Source organism: Recurvomyces mirabilis, assembly GCF_035927965.1.
Source record: "Recurvomyces mirabilis strain CCFEE 5264 chromosome Unknown scaffold_8, whole genome shotgun sequence".
Classification (NCBI taxonomy): Eukaryota; Fungi; Ascomycota; class Dothideomycetes; order Mycosphaerellales; family Teratosphaeriaceae; genus Recurvomyces; species Recurvomyces mirabilis.
Window position 1 is genome coordinate 644,012 of NW_027041942.1, and position 18,657 is coordinate 662,668.

General features: G+C 55.2%; 7 protein-coding genes across 7 annotated transcripts; 3 read left to right on the plus strand and 4 right to left on the minus strand.

The window, feature by feature from the left end:
- Positions 1 to 78: 78 nt before the first annotated feature.
- MSH6 (DNA mismatch repair protein msh6) lies at positions 79 to 3,821 on the minus strand (the record flags this gene model as incomplete). Its single annotated transcript, XM_064836576.1, has 3 exons — positions 79 to 3,167; positions 3,243 to 3,461; positions 3,515 to 3,821. The coding sequence occupies 3 exons, from the start codon at positions 3,819 to 3,821 to the stop codon at positions 79 to 81; spliced, it is 3,615 nt and encodes a 1,204-aa protein (XP_064695967.1).
- Positions 3,822 to 4,097: 276 nt separating this feature from the next.
- On the plus strand, positions 4,098 to 5,688 carry LTS14_003875 (uncharacterized protein; the record flags this gene model as incomplete). The annotated part of the gene is made up of 2 exons (XM_064836577.1): positions 4,098 to 4,253; positions 4,294 to 5,688. The coding sequence occupies 2 exons, from the start codon at positions 4,098 to 4,100 to the stop codon at positions 5,686 to 5,688; spliced, it is 1,551 nt and encodes a 516-aa protein (XP_064695968.1).
- Positions 5,689 to 5,862: 174 nt separating this feature from the next.
- Positions 5,863 to 6,637, minus strand: LTS14_003876 (uncharacterized protein; the record flags this gene model as incomplete). The annotated part of the gene is made up of 2 exons (XM_064836578.1): positions 5,863 to 6,151; positions 6,243 to 6,637. 2 exons carry the CDS (start codon positions 6,635 to 6,637, stop codon positions 5,863 to 5,865), a joined length of 684 nt encoding a protein of 227 aa, XP_064695969.1.
- Positions 6,638 to 7,138: 501 nt separating this feature from the next.
- On the minus strand, positions 7,139 to 9,416 carry LTS14_003877 (uncharacterized protein; the record flags this gene model as incomplete). The annotated part of the gene is made up of 4 exons (XM_064836579.1): positions 7,139 to 8,174; positions 8,235 to 8,242; positions 8,309 to 8,528; positions 8,578 to 9,416. The coding sequence occupies 4 exons, from the start codon at positions 9,414 to 9,416 to the stop codon at positions 7,139 to 7,141; spliced, it is 2,103 nt and encodes a 700-aa protein (XP_064695970.1).
- A 521-nt stretch (positions 9,417 to 9,937) lies between these two features.
- On the plus strand, positions 9,938 to 13,825 carry SMC1B (Structural maintenance of chromosomes protein 1B; the record flags this gene model as incomplete). The annotated part of the gene is made up of 2 exons (XM_064836580.1): positions 9,938 to 13,714; positions 13,802 to 13,825. 2 exons carry the CDS (start codon positions 9,938 to 9,940, stop codon positions 13,823 to 13,825), a joined length of 3,801 nt encoding a protein of 1,266 aa, XP_064695971.1.
- Positions 13,826 to 15,166: 1,341 nt separating this feature from the next.
- LTS14_003879 (uncharacterized protein) lies at positions 15,167 to 16,237 on the minus strand (the record flags this gene model as incomplete). The annotated part of the gene is made up of 1 exon (XM_064836581.1): positions 15,167 to 16,237. The coding sequence occupies one exon, from the start codon at positions 16,235 to 16,237 to the stop codon at positions 15,167 to 15,169; it is 1,071 nt and encodes a 356-aa protein (XP_064695972.1).
- Positions 16,238 to 16,722: 485 nt separating this feature from the next.
- LTS14_003880 (uncharacterized protein) lies at positions 16,723 to 18,521 on the plus strand (the record flags this gene model as incomplete). The annotated part of the gene is made up of 2 exons (XM_064836582.1): positions 16,723 to 16,738; positions 16,828 to 18,521. 2 exons carry the CDS (start codon positions 16,723 to 16,725, stop codon positions 18,519 to 18,521), a joined length of 1,710 nt encoding a protein of 569 aa, XP_064695973.1.
- Between the last annotated feature and the right edge of the window lie 136 nt (positions 18,522 to 18,657).

Consider the following 18,657-nt stretch of genomic DNA (forward strand, 5'->3'; position numbering starts at 1 on the left):
TAATACGTACAGGCCCTCATGCTTCCTTGGTAACGCACACAGGATCGTGCACGGTACAAACTCTCGCCCACAGCACTCTTACAAAGCCGCGATAGCCTTTCGCAGGATCTCTAGACTCTTCTCACTGACACCCAAATCCTCCTCATCCGCATCATTGCGATCTTTCACCATCCAGGCAATGTCACTGAGCATACCGAGAGGTAACCACTCGCTCTGCTGAGCCTTCTCCACGCTCTCCTTGATACGACCGGTATGCTCCCAGCTCATGGCCGCCTGCTCAGCAGCCCTAATGACCTTCTCTGGAATACCACACATGGCGGCACAATGCATACCGTAACTGCCCTCGGCCACGCCTTCCTCGAGCTTGTACAAGAACGTGACATCGCGGACGTCGTGCTCGACGCGTACAGCCATACGCTTGGGCGTGATCTGTGGATGGGAAGCGAACTCCGACGCCAGTGAGTGGTAGTGCGTGGCGAAGTACCCGAGGGAGCCGACGTGCGTGGCGATGTGATGTAGCACCGCTTGCGCGACCGCCACGCCATCGTAGCTACTCGTGCCACGACCGAGCTCGTCCAAAATCACCAATGACCGAGGTGTGGCTTCCGACAGAATCTTCTTCGTCTCCGACAATTCGACCATGAAAGTGCTTTGGCCCGCGAAGATGTTGTCGTGGGCGCCGAGGCGAGACATGATGCGATCGACGGGTGTCATGCGTGCGTACTCGCAAGGCACGTAGCAGCCGACTTGGGCCAGGATCACAGCAATGCACGTCATGCGGAGCACGGTCGATTTGCCAGCAGCGTTGGCACCGGTGAGGAGAGTCATTGTAGCCTCGTCGCCACCAAGTGCTATGTCGTTCGGAATGAAGCTGGTCGTGGTCTCGATACATGGGTGCCGAAGCTCAACAAATTGTAGCACGCTAGGTGCATCGTCGTCCTCGATGAATTCGGGACGGCATGATGGCGAGCCGATAGCGCTGGACGCCTTGGCGAGAGAGATGAGGCAATCGAGTTGTGCCACCACCTTGACAGCGGCTAGCCATGTAGTGTAGTGCTCATCGAATCGAGCATAGAAGCGTCCATTGAGTGCCTTTACCACTTGCGCGTGCGATTCTTGAGCTTCTTTGAGATCTTGCACGAGGCCTTCGAGCTCTGGGAAGTACCATCGCTTGACGGCTTTCGTGGCAGAGACCTGCTTCCAGCCCTTCGGGATCGTACCCTTGACCTTCAGCGGCACTTCCAGCTGATAGATCTCCTTGCCATTGTCGGTGAACTTGATCGTGCTGGACCCGAGGTCCTTGCGAGCCTTGTTTAGCAGCTTCTGCAATTCCTTCTCGACATCGTCAATGCGCTCCTGGCTAGCATCGAACTCTTCTTCGACTCCAGGTTGTGGAATAAAGAAGCCTTCTTCCTTGGCTTTTGGTCGGTCAAAAGCATCTTTCCACTCCTCGAGGGCACCTGCCAGGTCAGGCATGGATGTAATAAGCTGACCGAGAACACCTTCTCCAGCCCCAAAGGAGCTAAGCAGCGACATAGTATATTCAATCTGCTCGAAGCCTTCGAGGACCTTGACGAAGTCTTGGGGTCTGCATCTGCCGGCGTGGACGCGCGAGATCAGTCGTTCAAGATCAGGCAGTCGTGATAAAGATGCTGTAAAGCGGTCCATGACAGTGCTATCGGCGTTGAGTGCGTCAACAGCATCGAGCCGCTGATTGATCCTACGAGCATCGGCAAGTGGATGACAGACCCATTGGCGCAGCATGCGCTTGCCGAATGGCGAGATGCAGCGGTTCAGCATTGTGAAGAGAGTGCCTTCTGTGCTACCATCGAATGTGTTGGCGAAGATCTCGAGATTGATAAGTGATTGTCCATCAAGCACGAGACTGGATGCTTTCCGGATCGGGTCATACCAGTTGAAGTTGCCACAAGTGACAAGCTCTCGTTCGATCTTGAGCATGCTAAGGTACCATATCAGTGCGCCCAGAGCCGAGAAAGTAAGCTCCTTATCCCTTGCTTCTCGAAGCGCCGGAGGCCAAGTGTCAACCGAGTCTTCCACTGACTTGTCGAAGTAGCCCTCGCCATCGATCTTCATTCGTGTCTTATCCGCGGTCAAGAACTCCTTGTCTGACTTGAGGTAGTTCCAAATCGTAGTGGGCCCGGTGTTATTCTTGAGTATGCGAAGCGCCTTAGCTGAGATCGCACCTTTCTCCAGCAGAAGCTCGCCGGGTCTAGTCTGTGCGACAAATGTCTCGAAGCGAGTCATATCCGCATCGTCCACTATGTTGGCAAGATGGAACTGTGCTGTAGCAGCATCCACGAACGCGATGCCAAAGCAAGGTCGACCGTCCTTCTCTGTCTCTTTGATGGCTGCGCAATACGTCGCCATGTCGTCCTGAAGCATACCGCCATCGGTCAAGGTACCGGACGTGAGTACGGAAGCGAGTTCACGACGAATGACCTTGTCCTTCTTATCACTCTTCACTGCATCGCTACGTTCTCGCATATCCTTCGCAAGAGCACTCTCCATCTGATCGACACGAGCGATCTTATAGCCTTTAGCCACGAACTGATTTGCCCAGTGGTCGAGGCTGGCTTCTGGTACGCCAACCATGCGCATGTTCACACGATCAGTGAGCTTGAGATCGAAGAGCTGGTGGCCAACGGTAGCGTCGTTTTCGTATAGCTCGTAGAATTTGCCCTTCTTGAAGAAGACAATGGTGTTCCAGAAGTTCTTCTTGATGTCCCAGTACTGCTTCTCGAAGTCGCTAAGCTTGCTTATGGCCATGGGAGGGATGTACAGTGTACGTGGATCGTAATCTGGATGATCAGGAGGATGACGGTCAGCGTCTTGGATATGTGCTAGCCATGGGTGGCGATCTGCTGGGTCTGTGTGATGAGCCTTGGCCTTCTTCCCATCGGCAACGGGTTGTTTCTTTGGTGGTGGCTTGCGACGCTCTGTTGGCGGTGGTGCATCTGGATCGAAGTTCCATTGCTGCGCGGTCGAGACTGTCGGGATCTCTTCGCTCTCCTCGACAGTAAGGGCCGGTGGCGATGCAGGCTTGCTTGAGCTCTTTCGCGAGCCAGACGGCGTCGGTCGTCGTTTAGCTTTCTTAGGCGGCTGCTCTTCATCGTCGTCTGCAACGACGAAATCGTCTATTGCTTCGGCTGACTCGAGTTAGCTGACACTCATATACTGTACTGGACACGACGTGGCACGAGAGAGAGCATTAGGGAGCTTACCATCTTCCTCCTGCTCCATCGCTGCTTGTGTGGCCTCATCAAAACCATACTCATCATCCGACTCGTCTTTGACGCTGATACGACGACGCTTGTTGGCTCGTCCATTGCCGGAGAATGGCTTGAGCACTTCCTCCTCATCTTCACCATCATCTGACTCTGCGTAGTTCACTTGCTTCTTAACCTTACGTGACGGGCTCGAGAACGATGTGCCTGGCGTTTCTGTCAGCTCGTTAGCCTTCCTATCTATCCACGCACACACTTATACACCGTACCGTTCTCCTTGTTCCGCCCATCACCCAACGAGCTTTGAGACGGTCCTGGTGCTGCTGGAGGACTAGAAGATGCTGCGATGCCACTGCTAGGTGCCGGAGTCAGATCGGCACTGGACCTCGGCGGTTTGACTACGCCTGTAATATCTCTCTTCGCCGGAGTGGTAGCGTTGGACTGGCCAGCAGGTCGTTTGGCGAAGAAGCCTGCTATACTTTGCTGCTTCGGTCCTTTGGATGATTGACTGCTTGTTGCCTTCTTCAACGATGTCCGAGGCGTCGCCATCTCGTTCCCTTCAATACCACGAACCATCGTGATGCTCGGCAACGATATAAGACGACGCTTTATAATCTAGAATAGAAGTGAAGTTTTACACGAAGGAAGTCACAAATGAAGGACGCGATGCGCGACGCGGACGCGACAGTGGAAGTGACTTCATCAAGCCAAAGCTTGGGCCGCCATTGTGCTCTCGAGTCCCCTGTCTCCCAATTCTCTCCTACCGCTACATACAGCACCACTATGCGGCCTCATCTGGCTTGCCAGGTCTGCGTAAGACAGCGCGCCATCCGCAGAACACGCTACAGCACGATGCAGGACACTCGTGACTACAATGCTGCCGTGCAGGTACTAAACTCCCTCCAAAGCAATTTCTCCGCCGTCGAAGCCATCCGTAAACAAGGCCCAGGATGGAACAAACGAGCACTTCCAGAGATGCGAGAATGGGTGCGCCGCATAGGCTACGAGGTGTGCCATGCATCTACGCTGGAAGATTTGGGAACTGTAGGCTGATGGTAAGCATAAGCCTTCCGACTTCAATCAACTGAACCTCGTACACATTGCCGGCACCAAAGGCAAAGGCTCTACATCATCTTTCATTTCCTCAATCCTATCCCAGTATCTACCCACTAAGCGTAGTATACATGCCGAGCGGCTACCGACCAGTGTGGGTCTGTATACTTCGCCACACCTGCGGTTCGTGCGAGAACGAATACAGATCAACAACAGCCCAATCTCAGAGGAAACGTTCGCGAAGTACTTCTGGCAAGTATGGGACAGGCTGGAAAGCTCGTCGCCAAGAGCAGTCGGAGGCGAAGAACCACGAAACGTCATGGGAAAGCCGGTTTACTTCCACTACCTGACCCTAGTGGCGCTGCACTGCTACATGCAGGAGAAAGTCGGCACCGCAGTGATCGAATGTGGCGTTGGCGGCGAGTACGACACGACTAACATTCTCGAAAGACCTCTAACGACGGGCATCACGAGTCTGGGGATCGACCATGTAGCCATGTTAGGTGACACCATTGAGTCGATAGCTTGGCACAAAGGCGGCATATTTAAACCAGACGTGCCTGCTTTTACCGCACCGCAACCCGACAGCGCGCTAGATGTACTTCGAAAACGAGCGAGGGAATGCAACACCGAACTCCGCGTCGTCCCTGAGCATCCTGCACTTCGTGATACCAAGCTGGGTCTACAGGGCGACTTTCAGCGCATCAATGCTTCGCTGGCGATCGCCATCTGTGCCTCGCATCTATCCCGGCTTGGACTACTGAAGGCAGAGACAGCACTGGACTTCGCGTCCGAGCTACCAGCTGAGTTCGTGAAAGGACTAGAAATTGCACGCCTCGGTGGTCGCTGCGAGGAGCGCCGAGACAGTCGCCAGAATGATTTAACATGGTACATCGACGGTGGCCATACTCTTGAGAGCATCGAGCTAGCAGGCAAATGGTTCGCCTCAGCCACCGAGGCCAGAGACCGCGGTACTTCTCGCATCCTAATCTTCAACCAGCAGACGCGAGATGCTCCAGCACTAGCTAGACGCTTGCATGCCACACTCGCGACAGCTACAGGCAACGACCGACCTTTCCAGCACGCCATCTTCTGTACGAACACCACGTACGAGTCTGCAGGCTACAAAGCCGATCTCGTATCTATGAATACCAGCCAAGAGGATGTGGACAGTCTGAAAGTGCAGAAGGAGCTTGCGGAAGCCTACAAGACTATTGATGCCAGTGCTGAAGTGCATGTCCTTGGCACTATCGAGGCAGCGGTAGCTTGCGCTCGACAGCTTGCTGGTGGAGAGCCGGCGCATGTCATGGTCACTGGTAGTCTGCACCTGGTAGGCGGTCTGATCGAGGTCCTCGAAGGCGAAAGCGAGGAGGAAAGTAGTAACCTGTAGACCGTCTCAACTTACATATGTCGCTTAGTCAAAGACCATGGCCTCATCCGCCTGTCGCTGGGTATATCCCAAATCCACTCTAACACCGAAAACAAACCCACCCCCCAAAAACGCCAGCCCATAGCATCCCCATCTCCAACCATCCCCGCTCTGTCCCACCAATCCCCAAAAGCCTCAACCCTGCATCCCCATCCCCCCCTCAAAAACCCCCCCAACCTCCTCCCTCAAACCCTCCATCTCCTCCGGCCTCATAGCCCTAACACTCTCATCCAAATCCTTCACCGCACTCTCCAACCCAGCCATCAACCCCGCAATCTCCCCCCTCTGCCGCTGCACCCTAGCCAAAACCTCCACATTCTCGCTCGAGACGTCCGATTGCCGTGTACTGATCTCAGACGAGTACTGCTGTAATTGCGGTGCCAAATGCGAAAGATAGAGTTGTGAGGGAGGGAGGGTATGCGGCCTACAACACACTCACCATCAGTCAGTACCAGTACCACACACAACATCCAATCCACACAGAAACCCCCATGGGAAAAAAATAGACGACTCACGCAACCACCTCCCCTTCCCCCACCCCTCTCGCCCTCCGCCGTCTCGCCTCCTCAACAAGCCCATCCAACTCATTCAACCTCCCCACCACCCCCCTCTCCTCAACCAACTCCTCAAAACACCCCCCCAACTGCTCCCCCAATTTCGCCGTGAACTGCTCATGCAACTGCCTCATAGCCTCCGGCACATGGCGCGAAGGCGTCGGGAAACAGGCGGAGAAATTCGCCAGAGAACAAGTCTTTAATACATGCGCTATGGCGTCCGAGTAGAGTTTATGCAGGGCGGTGGCGCGAGGGCCGGGGGTGAGTGCTGTGGGAGGGGGTGGGAGGGGGGAGGGCGAGCGAGTGCGTGTTTCGTCTGCTGGTGGTGGTGGTGGTGCTGCTGTTGTCTCGGCCATGCTGAGATTGGAAAGAGGACGGTCGATAAGTGAGGTGAGGTAAAGGTTGCTGGTGTCTGGAGTCAGTTTGTGAAATGTCGCGTCGCGAAGCGAGATGTTGTCAAACTACTGCCGCATTGGGAAGAGTCGCGATGCGGGGTGTCGATGTTTTTTTTTGGTGGTGAAGACGAGATACTTTTTCACGTAGGACTGTCGTACACTTTCTGCGAGGCCGGTCCGCGAGAAAGGAAAGCTCTATATAGTAAACATGTGTACCCCAGCCATTACCGGATTCTAACTTGAACATGCGCCAGACACGACACACGCACACCAACGCTAAAAAGGGTATCTTATTCCCCCTCCCCTCCCGTCTCGCCCTTGAATCAAATGTATCGTTCGTGGAACAGCATAGCAAGCAGCATACATCATCATCGTGATCACATCACACACACACCCTCACACACACCCTCCTTCCCTCCCTCTCTCTCTCTCGCCTCAACCCCCAAGCGTCCCTTTTCCCCCTCACCCTTCTTCCTCAGTACTAGTCACGCTCTCCGCAAAACTCACATCCCCATCCCCATCCCCATCCGTCGTACTAGCATCCGTAATACTAGCATCCGTCAAACTCCCATTAACCCTATGTCCACCCAACTTCTTCCCACCACCACCATTCAGTGCACTATCAAGCGGAGCCTTCTTCAGCTCCAACCCGGGCGTCTCGGGCGCACTAGCCAATCCTCCACCACCGTCCATACCCTGCTGCTGTTGCTGCTGTGAGTGTTGAGTATGATGCTGCCCAGCATACTGCGCCCAAATACCACTATCGTCGCTGCCAACACGGGTATGATGACGTCGACCATCAAGACTCTCATTCGTAGCCGCCGGTCCAAGATCCAACGCACTACTCCTCCCCACCCCCCCACCACCACCACCCACACTCGCGCCATCCATCCCCGTCGGCCCTTGCGGACTCATGAACGGACTCCCCCCGCCCTCCTGCCCCACCATCTCCGGACTCTTCGCCATGCGCTGGACCTCCTTCCTCAAACTCTCCAACTCCTTCTCCATCCTCTTCCCAAAAACATCAATATAATATGTCGCTCCATTCCAACTCGCCCACGTGAAAACGATCATCATGAACCCCGCCGACGCCCATCGGTACCAGAACCAGATCGGACAGGGCATCATGGTCATGATGGCGTAGGTATACTGGATGCCCATGAAGACATATTCCTGGAAATTCTCCGGAAAGCTCAGGACGAATTTGCCGAGGAAATTCCCGCGATAGCTTCGGCGGAGCCAGGAGAAGGAGGTTGGGCGTCCCGCGGCGATTTTGCTCCGTTTGCGGACGGTGATGAGGAAGTGGTAGCTTAGTTGCCAGACGGCGTAGGGGAGCGTGGCCCAGATCATCATATCCCAGAGGCTGTAGTGTTCCGGGGCGCCGGGGAGGGAGTATTTGATTGTGTGGATTGCGGGGAAGTGCTCGAGTTGCATTGATTCGGGGATGAGATGGACGAGGACGTGGAGGGTGGCGCAGGGCATGATGTGGATGAAGAGGCTGTGATGGAATGTCAGTATGTGTCTGAGTGAACGATCTCGAGTTATGGTGATCACTCACGTTGTCGTCTATACACACAGACAAGGTACGTGGTTAGCAGAGACTCTGGAATGTGGGGAGACGCACGATGTTACCTTGTCTAGACTGTGGAATACCAAGCTGTTCCGCCAGAATGCTATCGCCACTGCATTATTGCCAAAGGCCAAGCAGTATGTGCTGATGAAGAGGCGTTTTGATTGAGGGAAGAACCAGATGGCGAGGATGAGTAACAGGTTGACGAAGTAGCAGAGGTCGGCTAGGAAGTAGTGGAAGCCGATTTTTTGGTAGCTATACCATCGCAGGGGCATGAAGTAGCTGAGAAGATTCAGTACAAGTGCAGGAAAAAGTGAAGTTTTGCACTCACGCAAGCTGTAACGAGTACCAGTAGTGGAAGTACTGCGGATATGCACCAATCATGTATGCGGAGATGAAGATGTTCAGCACGGCGGTCACAAAAGATATCTTCTCCTTCAAAGTCACAGTCTTGGCATCAGTCCATCGTCTGCCCAGTCTGTCCACCGACTCTCGCATGCGCTTTCGATACTTGTCGAGTTGTTCTTCGGGTCGCACTTTGACTCTCTTCCGCCACTCTTCCACCAAATTGTTCTTGCTTGACAACGCCCTCGAGGCCAGCTTGGCGCGTTGCCTTCGCACCTTCTCGGCCTGGTTGTGCACTACATTCTGCATCTTCTCCAGTCGTTGTGGTAGCGCGAGGTTCTCCAGTATGTCGAACATGGTCAGGCGATCGACGGGAGGAAAGTCGTTGTTGCCAAAGGCGTCAAAGTTGCTGAGCTCCGTTTGACTCGAGCTCCGGGTGAGGCCAGGTGTCGAGGGTGTGTTGTAGCCGTTTGTATTAGTCGATATGACAGACAGGTAGTCTACTGCCTCGCCATCGTTGTAGGGGGTCTGGAGATAGCTGCTCCGCTTCGAGTCCATCGAGTATCGCTTCGCACTTTCCTCCTTGGCCGGGCCCATCTGGTCGACGTCACCCGGCATGGACCGCGACTTGGAGATCTTGGGCTGGGGATCCATTATATCGTCCATCTTCGCGAAGCTCTCCAGCTCAGCCTCGGAAAAGCCGTCCTCGTCCTCGTCCCCGTATTCGTCCTCCTCTGGTACGATATCCAAATAGCTTGATCCACGTCCAGCGTAGAAGGGACTGCGCAGCTTTGAATTCACGGTGAGACTAGTGGCGCCTGACATGTCCGAGGCGAGGTCATCAGCATGGCGTGGGGAGTGTGGTCAGAGGTAGAGGTAGAGGTAGAGGTGAGACGGTGCTGGGTGGTATCACGTGGAGCTAAGGTTTCAGGTACGGAAGGGCGATGTAGCCTCTCTGCTGCCTCGTGCTTGCCTTGCCAGTGGATAGTAGGTAGTGGTGGTGGTGAGAGAGCAACTTACAGAAGAAAGAGCGAATGTGTCAAACCACGTTTGCGGTGCGACGACGACGACAGCGATCAGCACGGCAGAGTATTGATTGACTGCACTGCACTGCACACTACTACTACTGCAAGCCGTCCAGAGGAGCGAACAGGCGTGGCTTCATGCGCCATGTGATTGGCTCTGGTCGTGCGTCATGACGGATCTATTCCGCTTGCGCGACATGAGAACGACGCGTCTAGCTAGCAACGCGTTAGAACATGCCACAATTTGACTGACCCCAACATCTGTCGCATACCATTGCAACGCTACCACCGTCCGAGATCAAGTCCCGGGATCTCGCAACGATGGGCAAGCTCAAGGAGCTGGTGCTCAACAACTTCAAAAGCTACAAAGGCCACCACGTCTTGCAGTTCGGCGACAGCTACTTCACTTCCATCATTGGGCCCAATGGATCGGGCAAATCAAACTCCATGGACGCCATCTCCTTCGTACTCGGCATCAAGTCTTCACACCTGCGATCGACGCATCTCAAAGACTTGGTGTATCGTGGTCGCGTGCTGAAGCACTCTAAAATCAACGCTGACGGGACTGCGACTAATGGCGATGCGAATGGTGACGCCAACGGTCATGCCGAGGCCGGCGCATCCGACGAGGAGGAAGATGCCGAGACGCAAACGAGTACGCAGCGTACTGATCCGTCATCGGCGTGGGTCATGGCTGTCTTCGAAGACGATGCTGGAGAAGAGCAGCGTTGGAAGCGCAGCATCACATCAAATGGCCAGAGCGAGTATCGGATCAATAATAAAGTGGTGACCGCCAAGCAGTATAATGAAGCTCTGGAAGCGGAGAACATCCTGATCAAGGCTCGCAACTTTCTAGTCTTCCAGGGTGACGTCGAGTCAATCGCCAACCAGAATCCAAAAGACCTCACGCGTCTCATCGAGCAGATCAGCGGCTCCCTCGAGTACAAAGCGGACTATGAGAGACTAAAGGCAGAGAAGGAGAAGGCCGATGAGGATCAGCAACACAAGCTCCACCAGCGTCGCGGTATCAATGGCGAGATCAAGCAGTATCAGCAGCAGAAGGAGGAGCTTGTTCGCTATCAGAACTTAGAGGATGAGAAGGATGCGGCGGTTGTGAACCAAATCTTGTGGAAGCTCTACCATTTCCAGCGCATCATCGACAATAGCACCGAGCAGATTCAGAAGCACCAGGCTGAGCTCAAAGAGTTCCGACGCACAGTACAAAAGTACGACGACCAATTGGATAAGGCCAAGCAGGAGCAAGCGAAGGTCGGTCGCGATGTCAGCAAGGTCGAGCGCGACGTCAAGCGAAAGGAGAAGGCATTTGAGGAGACAGCCAACGATCTCGTGCCGATTGATGAGAAGATCTCTTTGACCGACAAGAAGCTCAAACAAGCGCAGCGTAGTGAAGCGGAAATCAAGAGGGATCGCGATAATCAAAAAGAGACTGCAGACAAGTATGAAGCTGATCTCGCAAAAGTACAGAAGGCGCAGAAGAGGTGGGACGACGAGTGGCGCGCTCAGCAGCAGCAATCTGGTCGTGACTTGAGCGAGCAGGATCTGCAGGAGTACCAACGTCTACGTGGCGAAGTATACAAGCGATCTGGCAGTGATCAGATGAAGGTTGACAATACATCGCTACAGCTCAAGACAGACGAGGAGACGATCAATAGCCAGAAGTCGAAGGTCGAAAGTACGCAGGCCCACATTGACACACTGGATGCCGAGATCGCAAGCCTCAATCAGCGCAAGTCAGACGTTGCAAAGTCTGTCAAGACTACGACCAAGGAGATTGATGCCAAGAAGAAAGCGATCAACGCGACTGCAAGCGAGCGCGAGAGAACGTCTCAGAAGCACCGCGAGCTGGACGAGAAGCTGTACGAAGTACTGCAGAAGTTGTCACAAGCTCAAGACTTCGAACGAGAGTCTCGCAAAGATGCACAACAGCGCGAGACCGTGGCTCAGCTCAAACGCATCTTTCCCGGCGTCAAAGGGATGATTCATCAGCTCTGCAAGCCTAAGCAGAAGAAGTACGAACATGCTGTCGTCACGGCACTAGGTCGAGAGTGGGATTCAGTCGTGGTCGAGTCGCACAAGATCGCACAGGACTGCATGGCATACCTGCGTGACCAACGTATCGCTCAGGTCAGGTTCATCCCGCTGGACACCATCATCCACCAACAGCCGAATGCAAATCTCCGTGGTCTGCACACGGGCATGCGGCTGGCCATCGACACCATCGACTTCGACAATAATGTCGAGAGGGCCATGCACTTCGCCTGCGAGAACGCCATTGTCACTGATACCATGAAGATTGCCAAACACCTCTGCTATGAGCGCAAGCTCGAAGTCAAGGCCGTGGCGCTTGACGGTACCGTCATCCATAAAGGTGGCAATATGACTGGTGGTCAGGAGCCAAGTGATAAGAAGCGTCGTTTTGAGGAGGCTGAGGTTGACAACCTACGTACCCTAGTCGATAAGTTCCGCGGCGACATCGAAGCCCTTCCCAAGCCACAGAAGCGTCAAGCTGAGCAGGAGCAACTGCAGTCCGAGCTCAGCGGTCTAGAGTTGAAGCTGAAGTATGATCAGGAAGAACTGAAGACACTCGAGCGCAACATCGAGTCGAAGACCAGAGAGCTTGACCACGAACACGCACAGCTAGCTGAGGCTCAGCCAAAATTCGACGAGCAGTCGCGTGGCCTCGAGACCCTCAAAGCGCAGCTGGAGGAGTACACTTCCTCCATCGCGGAGGTGGAGGACGAGGTGTTCGATGCTTTCTGCAGTCGTCTGGGGTACCAGAGTATACGCGACTACGAGAAGCAGCATGGGTCTCAGCAGCAAGAGGCTGAGGAGAAGCGGAATCAGTTCATTCGGCAAATTTCACGCTTGAACAACAGTATTTCGTTTGAGAAGCAGCGACTGGAAGCTACGGAGAAGCGGCTGCGGCAGGCTCAGGACACTATTCAACGTTCGAAAGATGCCATCGAGCAATTGCAGCAGGAGAAGGAAGTGATTGCTGGCGAGATGGACGTCCTCAGCGCGGAGATTGATCAGCTGAGCCAGCAGCTTTCCGCTTTACGTGAGGAATCCGAGGCTCGTGGCGAAAAGGTCAACGAAGCTCGTCGTGAAGTGCAGAAGCGGAGCAAGTCGGTCGAGAAGACGTTGAAGGAAGTCGCTGCACATGAAGCAGAAGTGCAAAAGGCATCAGCTGGTCGATATGGTGTGCTCAAGACCTGCAAACTCGAAGGTATCGACCTGCCACTCGCGCAAGGGAGCCGCAAACCCGACGCCCTCCCGGCCGAAGATGCCATCGTAGCCGAAGACGAAGACGCCATGGACGTCGACGGCGAAGAACGCGCCCCAGCAGCAAACGACTTCGGCATCCACCTCGACTTCACCGACCTCGACGACGACCTGAAAGAAGACCCCAGCTCCCAAGCGGACACCCTGCTAACCGAAAAAATCACCTCCCTAACTGACTCCCTCACCAAAATGACAGTCAACACCCGCTCCGCCGACAAATTATCCGCCACCTCCGACCGCCTCAAAGCGACCGAACGCAGCTTCACCACCTCCCGCACCGCCGCCAAACACGCCACCGCCGCCTTCGAAGCCGTGAAGGAAACCCGTCTAGCCTTATTCCAAAAGGCCTTCGTCCACATCGCCGCCCAAATCCAACCTGTATACCGCGATCTCACGAAAACTACCACCTTTCCGTTGGGAGGGCAAGCGAGTCTCGACCTCGAAGACGACGAGGAGCCTTATCTGCAGGGGATAAAATACCACGCCATGCCGCCCCTGAAACGCTTCCGCGACATGGAGCATTTGTCCGGCGGGGAGAAAACCATGGCTGCTCTCGCCCTCCTCTTCGCTGTGCATACGTTCGCGCCAAGCCCCTTTTTTGTCCTGGATGAGGTGGATGCCGCGTTGGATAATGCGAATACGTGGCAGCTGGCGCAGTATGTGCGGGAGCATGCGGGGCCGGGGATGCAGTTTGTGGTTATTTCATTGAAGACGGGCTTGTTTCAGTGTTCGGAGACGTTGGTGGGGGTTATGCGGGATCAAGGGGGGAATAGTTCGAGGGCTTTGACGTTGGATGTGAGTTATTTCACCCATCATTCCTTCCGTTTTGTTGTGCTGGGAAGTTTTTATGCTGATGATTTTGATTTTTTTTGTGTCCTGCAGTTGCGGAAGTACCAGGCCGTCTGAGCAGAAAGCTACCTCGGATCGCTCAAAAGGAAAGGGGGAAAGGCCTCGCTTGTGCTTATCCTACCGCCCATTTTGCCGATCTTTTTTTTTTCCGATCCACGACTTGCTTGCTTGCTTGCTTGCTCGCGTCGCAGGACGTTTGAGAATATGGGGCAATCGAAGGACCTACCGCATGAATCATGGCTGTGTCGGCGTGCTCTTAGCCGAGGAAGACTTCGGGACGTGGTAGTTCGACCAGCGGCGATCGCGCATCTCTATCTATCTTAGCATCTTAACTCGTATTCGTCTCATGCCATTTTAAGGCATGCGTTCGCTTCGAAAGCTATTACTTGGGCGGTACTTCGCCCAGACCCGCACCCGAACCCCGTTCGTTCTGTGAGGTGCCATTTCCCAATCCGTGACCTCGACGTGTCGTTCGGCGAGACGGGGTGCTGTAATGGTTTCGCTCGTTCGGCTATGGATTATGTTTCGTTCGATCGTCGTCGGGGGTTGAGGTTGGCGCATGGTTCTTGTGGTCACGGAAAATTGGATATACTGACTATCAAAAGGATATAGTACAAGGTGTCTAATCTATACAGCGGCTCGCTCTACAGCGTCTCTATGGACTCACTCTCTACCCACCGTCCTTCCTCCTATCCCGCGGGGTAGAAGTCGTGGAGTCCTGCCATTCTAAAAACTTGACCTTTCCCACCCTGGACGACGGATTCAACGAAGCGGACAACGGTCGCGATGGACCGCGTACGGTGGGGGCAAGCCAATCCTCGTGCTTTTGGTAGAGTGTGGTTCGGAGGAGGAATTGGGGGACCGAGGGGGTGGGGGTGGGTGGGGCTTGAGGTCCCCACGTCTCGTATCGTCGTCTAGCCCAGAACAGAGGCGAAGTACGAGTCCCAAGCCGAGCATCCGCAAGCCTTGCCAACACTTCCACTATCAGATGATGGAGGCCTGTTTGTCCTTGTTTGACAGGACAGCGGGGTAGGTCGTCGGCCTTTTGGTGCCGTCCGGGTTGATGCATGGTGGTTACCGAGTCCATCTTATCTGAATTTGGCAGGGCGGAGATAGTCCAGTAGCTCGCTTGGCCATAGTAAGGGAATTCGGGCGATCAGCTGGACTTGTAGCTGAAGGCTCTTGCAGCTTCCCTTGCAGCCGGAGGATATGGATCGTGGGCCTTGATTCCTGCAGCCGGCAGTCCTTGATCCCACGTTTCCAGCATGGTAGAAACGTATCCCTCCATCGAGCAGCATAATCACACCGGTCCATATTCGTCTCCAGCGGCCTTCATGCTGATGTACACGGCAGGCAAGCCATCTCATAATCCCTCCTTCTCACTGGAGTACAACGTCCTCACCAAATCCGACACAACGCCATCCCCCCCACCCTCCTCTCAACACACTCCCTAGCATCCAACACGCCTCGATCCGTACTAACAACCAATACCTCCCCCACCCTCCCCAGCCCCCTGACCTCCCCCGCCGCACCTCCCCTGACCACCCGTCCCAAATCCCCACTATCCAACCAGATCCTCTTCGTCGGCTTCGACACCATCCTCGCTTTACTCAACACGGGCATGCCATCCCAGTACTTCAATCCCAACCATAACCGTCTCGAGGCCCGGTTCGCGCGCGTGATATCGTGTTCGCTTTCGTAGGCTTCGGGGTCCCGGTAGGCCGGCGGGAGGGTGGTGATGGGCTGGGAGGGGATGGTGAGGCCCATTGTTTGCAGGGTTATGCCGTCTTGTTCCAGATGTCGCGGGGTGGTGTGTTGGGCTGGGCCGGCGAAGTAGGCTAGGACTTCTCTTGGGAATCCAGTTTTGCGGAGGTGCAGGCGGAGGCGTTGTTCGATCTGCACGGGGGTTAGGCTTTCTTCCGCGATGCTTTCGCGGGCCAGTTGGGCGCGGACGGAGAGCATGGCGGTGGGAATGTTGTGGGTGTGGAGGATTGTCTGGGCCACGGTGTCGAAGCCTTCGGAGGTTAGTTGATCCGTGGATTTGCTGCCGTGCTCGAGGATGAAGTTGATGGCGTGTGTATCCCAGCCGTCCCGGGCTAGTTGCTCGGCGGTGAGCAGACTATGCTCGACAGCAAAGTCAATAGAGTCCCGTCCGAACCCCTCCCGCTGCAAATCCTCGGCTGATTTCCGCGAATGCACCATCTCATGCAACGCCGCTTCGTGTGAATACGGATCCCGATCCCGATGTGGCGCGCTCGTTATACGGTGATTATCTGGTATCGATGCGGGAAAGGCGGATGCGGGCGGTGCTGCGCCTCCAAGCTTGACGTGAGAGATGAAGCCTTGTTTGTGGAGGAGTAGGGCGAGGGAGAGGTGCAGTCTGGTGTAGGGGATTGACGTCAGGCCGAGGCGAGCGAGGGAGGCATTTTGGAGGTGCGAGCAGACGTGCGAGAGGTTGACGAGCGACATGGTCGGTGTCGATGTCTTGGGCCAGTATTCCGTGGAGCACGTGCACCTTGTGCGCCTTGTGCACCTTGTATCCTCGAATTGTCTACAGTGAATGCTTTCGGAGGTGTATACAGTATCCATCTTTCGCCGCACCTTCTCCATTCGGATCAGGTCTTGGTTCGGTTCCGATTGGATGGTTACGCGCTTCACGCCCACTTCTCAGCCGCCCAGACAGCTGCAGCTCAGAGTCGACAGGCTGGCATCTGAGTCTCTGACAGAGCACCAGCACAGTAGTAGTGTAGAGAAAGTGGTAGTTGGTAGTTGGTAGTTGAGTATACTGTACGTCTTGTTCTCGCCCCATCACATCTTTTTTCAACTCTCCTGCACCACCCAACTCCACCTTTGCCCGACCTCGAGAGACGATCGAGCAGCAGCAGCACGTCTACGCTGGAACTGTGTAGAGCTCGCCATTGGAGGCGGCACAATATCTTGACAGAACTGCGAACATGCCGGCCGGACCTGGTGAGACGCTGTTGACTACACTGTGAGCTCCAATCCTCCACGAGACCAGACGGCACCAGCCTCAGTCTAACCCTGCCTAAGCTTCGCAGACGTTCGTTATCACCTCGTCGATCCTGCCGCAAGACCGCAGCATGACCGCTTCGCCAAGGGAAGCTACTTGTACATCTACCACAACCCAACCACACAGCAAGCGAAGCTCGAAGTGGCGAATCATGCTGGGACGTCGGAGCAGGATGCCTTTGCGGGATACCTCGGTGCTGCGAGCGTGGAGTACAGCTACAATCATCCCACTCTCCTGACCATCGCTGTAGATACACAGGCGCAGGATCCAGGACAGTGGCGATTACCAGCTTACGATCTACGACATGAGCAGAAGTATATGTATCAATTGCATAGTTTGGACTTTTATCTGTGGACTGAGAAGGATGCTACGACTCTGCTTGGACACCTCAAGGCGGTAATACCTGGGCATAAGTTGGCTATCCGAGACGCTCCTTCAGGTGTCTCGCCACGCTCATCCTTACCTGCCGAGCACCGAGACAGTATGAGTCCCGTGGTGCAACAGCTGGAGAAGACAGCGATTGGGACCTATTTCCCCAGAGCCGGAAGCACAGTCTCAGCGCAAAGTATACCTGGCCCACCAACTCCAGGCACGAACGCTACAGCGAGTCCACAACTCACTGCGCCTCAACCTATCGCGGCAGCAATGGGAGGCTACAACCCCGCCGCTCCTTCCGCACCAGAACCAGTAATGTACAGGGAGAAGACTCCACCTCCGCTGGACGATGGAACAGGGATGGGTCTGAACAACGCCGCCAGATATGACAACATCTCTCAACCCCAGTACGCATCCGTACCGCCCGGCTACCAGCAAAACTCGAACCAGCCGACACCACAAGGAGCCTATTTCATCGGTGCGCCACAACAACAACAACAACAACAACAACAACAACAACAACCGCCTACCCCCGGCTTCCCAGGCCCACCACAAGCCACACCCCCAAACATCCAGCGTACATTCTCCGGCGGCCTCCCACCACCACCTCCACCCTCCGGCGGGCCGTCACCACAACCTCAGTCTCAGCAACAGCAACAGCAACACTACCCCTCCTCCTTCAGCCACCAACCCACCTCCCCAACCCCAAATCAACAGAACTTCCACCACCACCACCCCCAGCCCTCCTTCGGCGGTGGTGGCCCTCCAGGCCAAACACAATACGCCACCTTCGCCCAACAAGCCCAATATACCGGCCAGCAACAAGACCCAGGTACCCCAAGTTTCGGCCCCTACGCCGCCGCATCCCCCGGAATCCCACCGCAAGCAGCGGGATACCAGTCCATGCAACCGCAACCGCAACCGCCTACCCCTTCGGCACCTCCGGCTTATGCGGGACATACGCCTCTGCAATCGCCTGGGTTGCCTGGTCCGCCGCCACCACAGATAGCGGGACAGCAACAACAGCAACAACAGCAACAGGTCTTCGGCTATAGTTCCTACACCTACACCCCCTCCTCCAACTCTTACGCAGCGAGCCAGCATCTTACGCAGCAAGGGGCGTATACAGGGGATATTCACTCCCAGGTCTACAGGCCGAATGAGGGGGAGGCGAATACGCACGATCATCATGGTGGTGGTGGGCATGGTTCGAGACCGCAGGGTGCGGGGAGGCAGGGGAGCGGGAGTACGGGGGGAGGTGGAGGGCAGGTGAGGTTGGAGGAGAGGGTGAGTGGGATTGATAAGAGGGTGGGGGGGTTCTTGAAGCGGTTGGATAAATTGATCTGAGACTACGGACCCAGGATTTATGGTGGCCAAACCCCTCGAACGGACTATATCACGCCTGCCCTGATCTCCTCCCCAAGAACACTCTGCAGCTGGCGGATGAAATCGAGGAGGAGAAGGAGAAGAAGAAGAAGAAGGA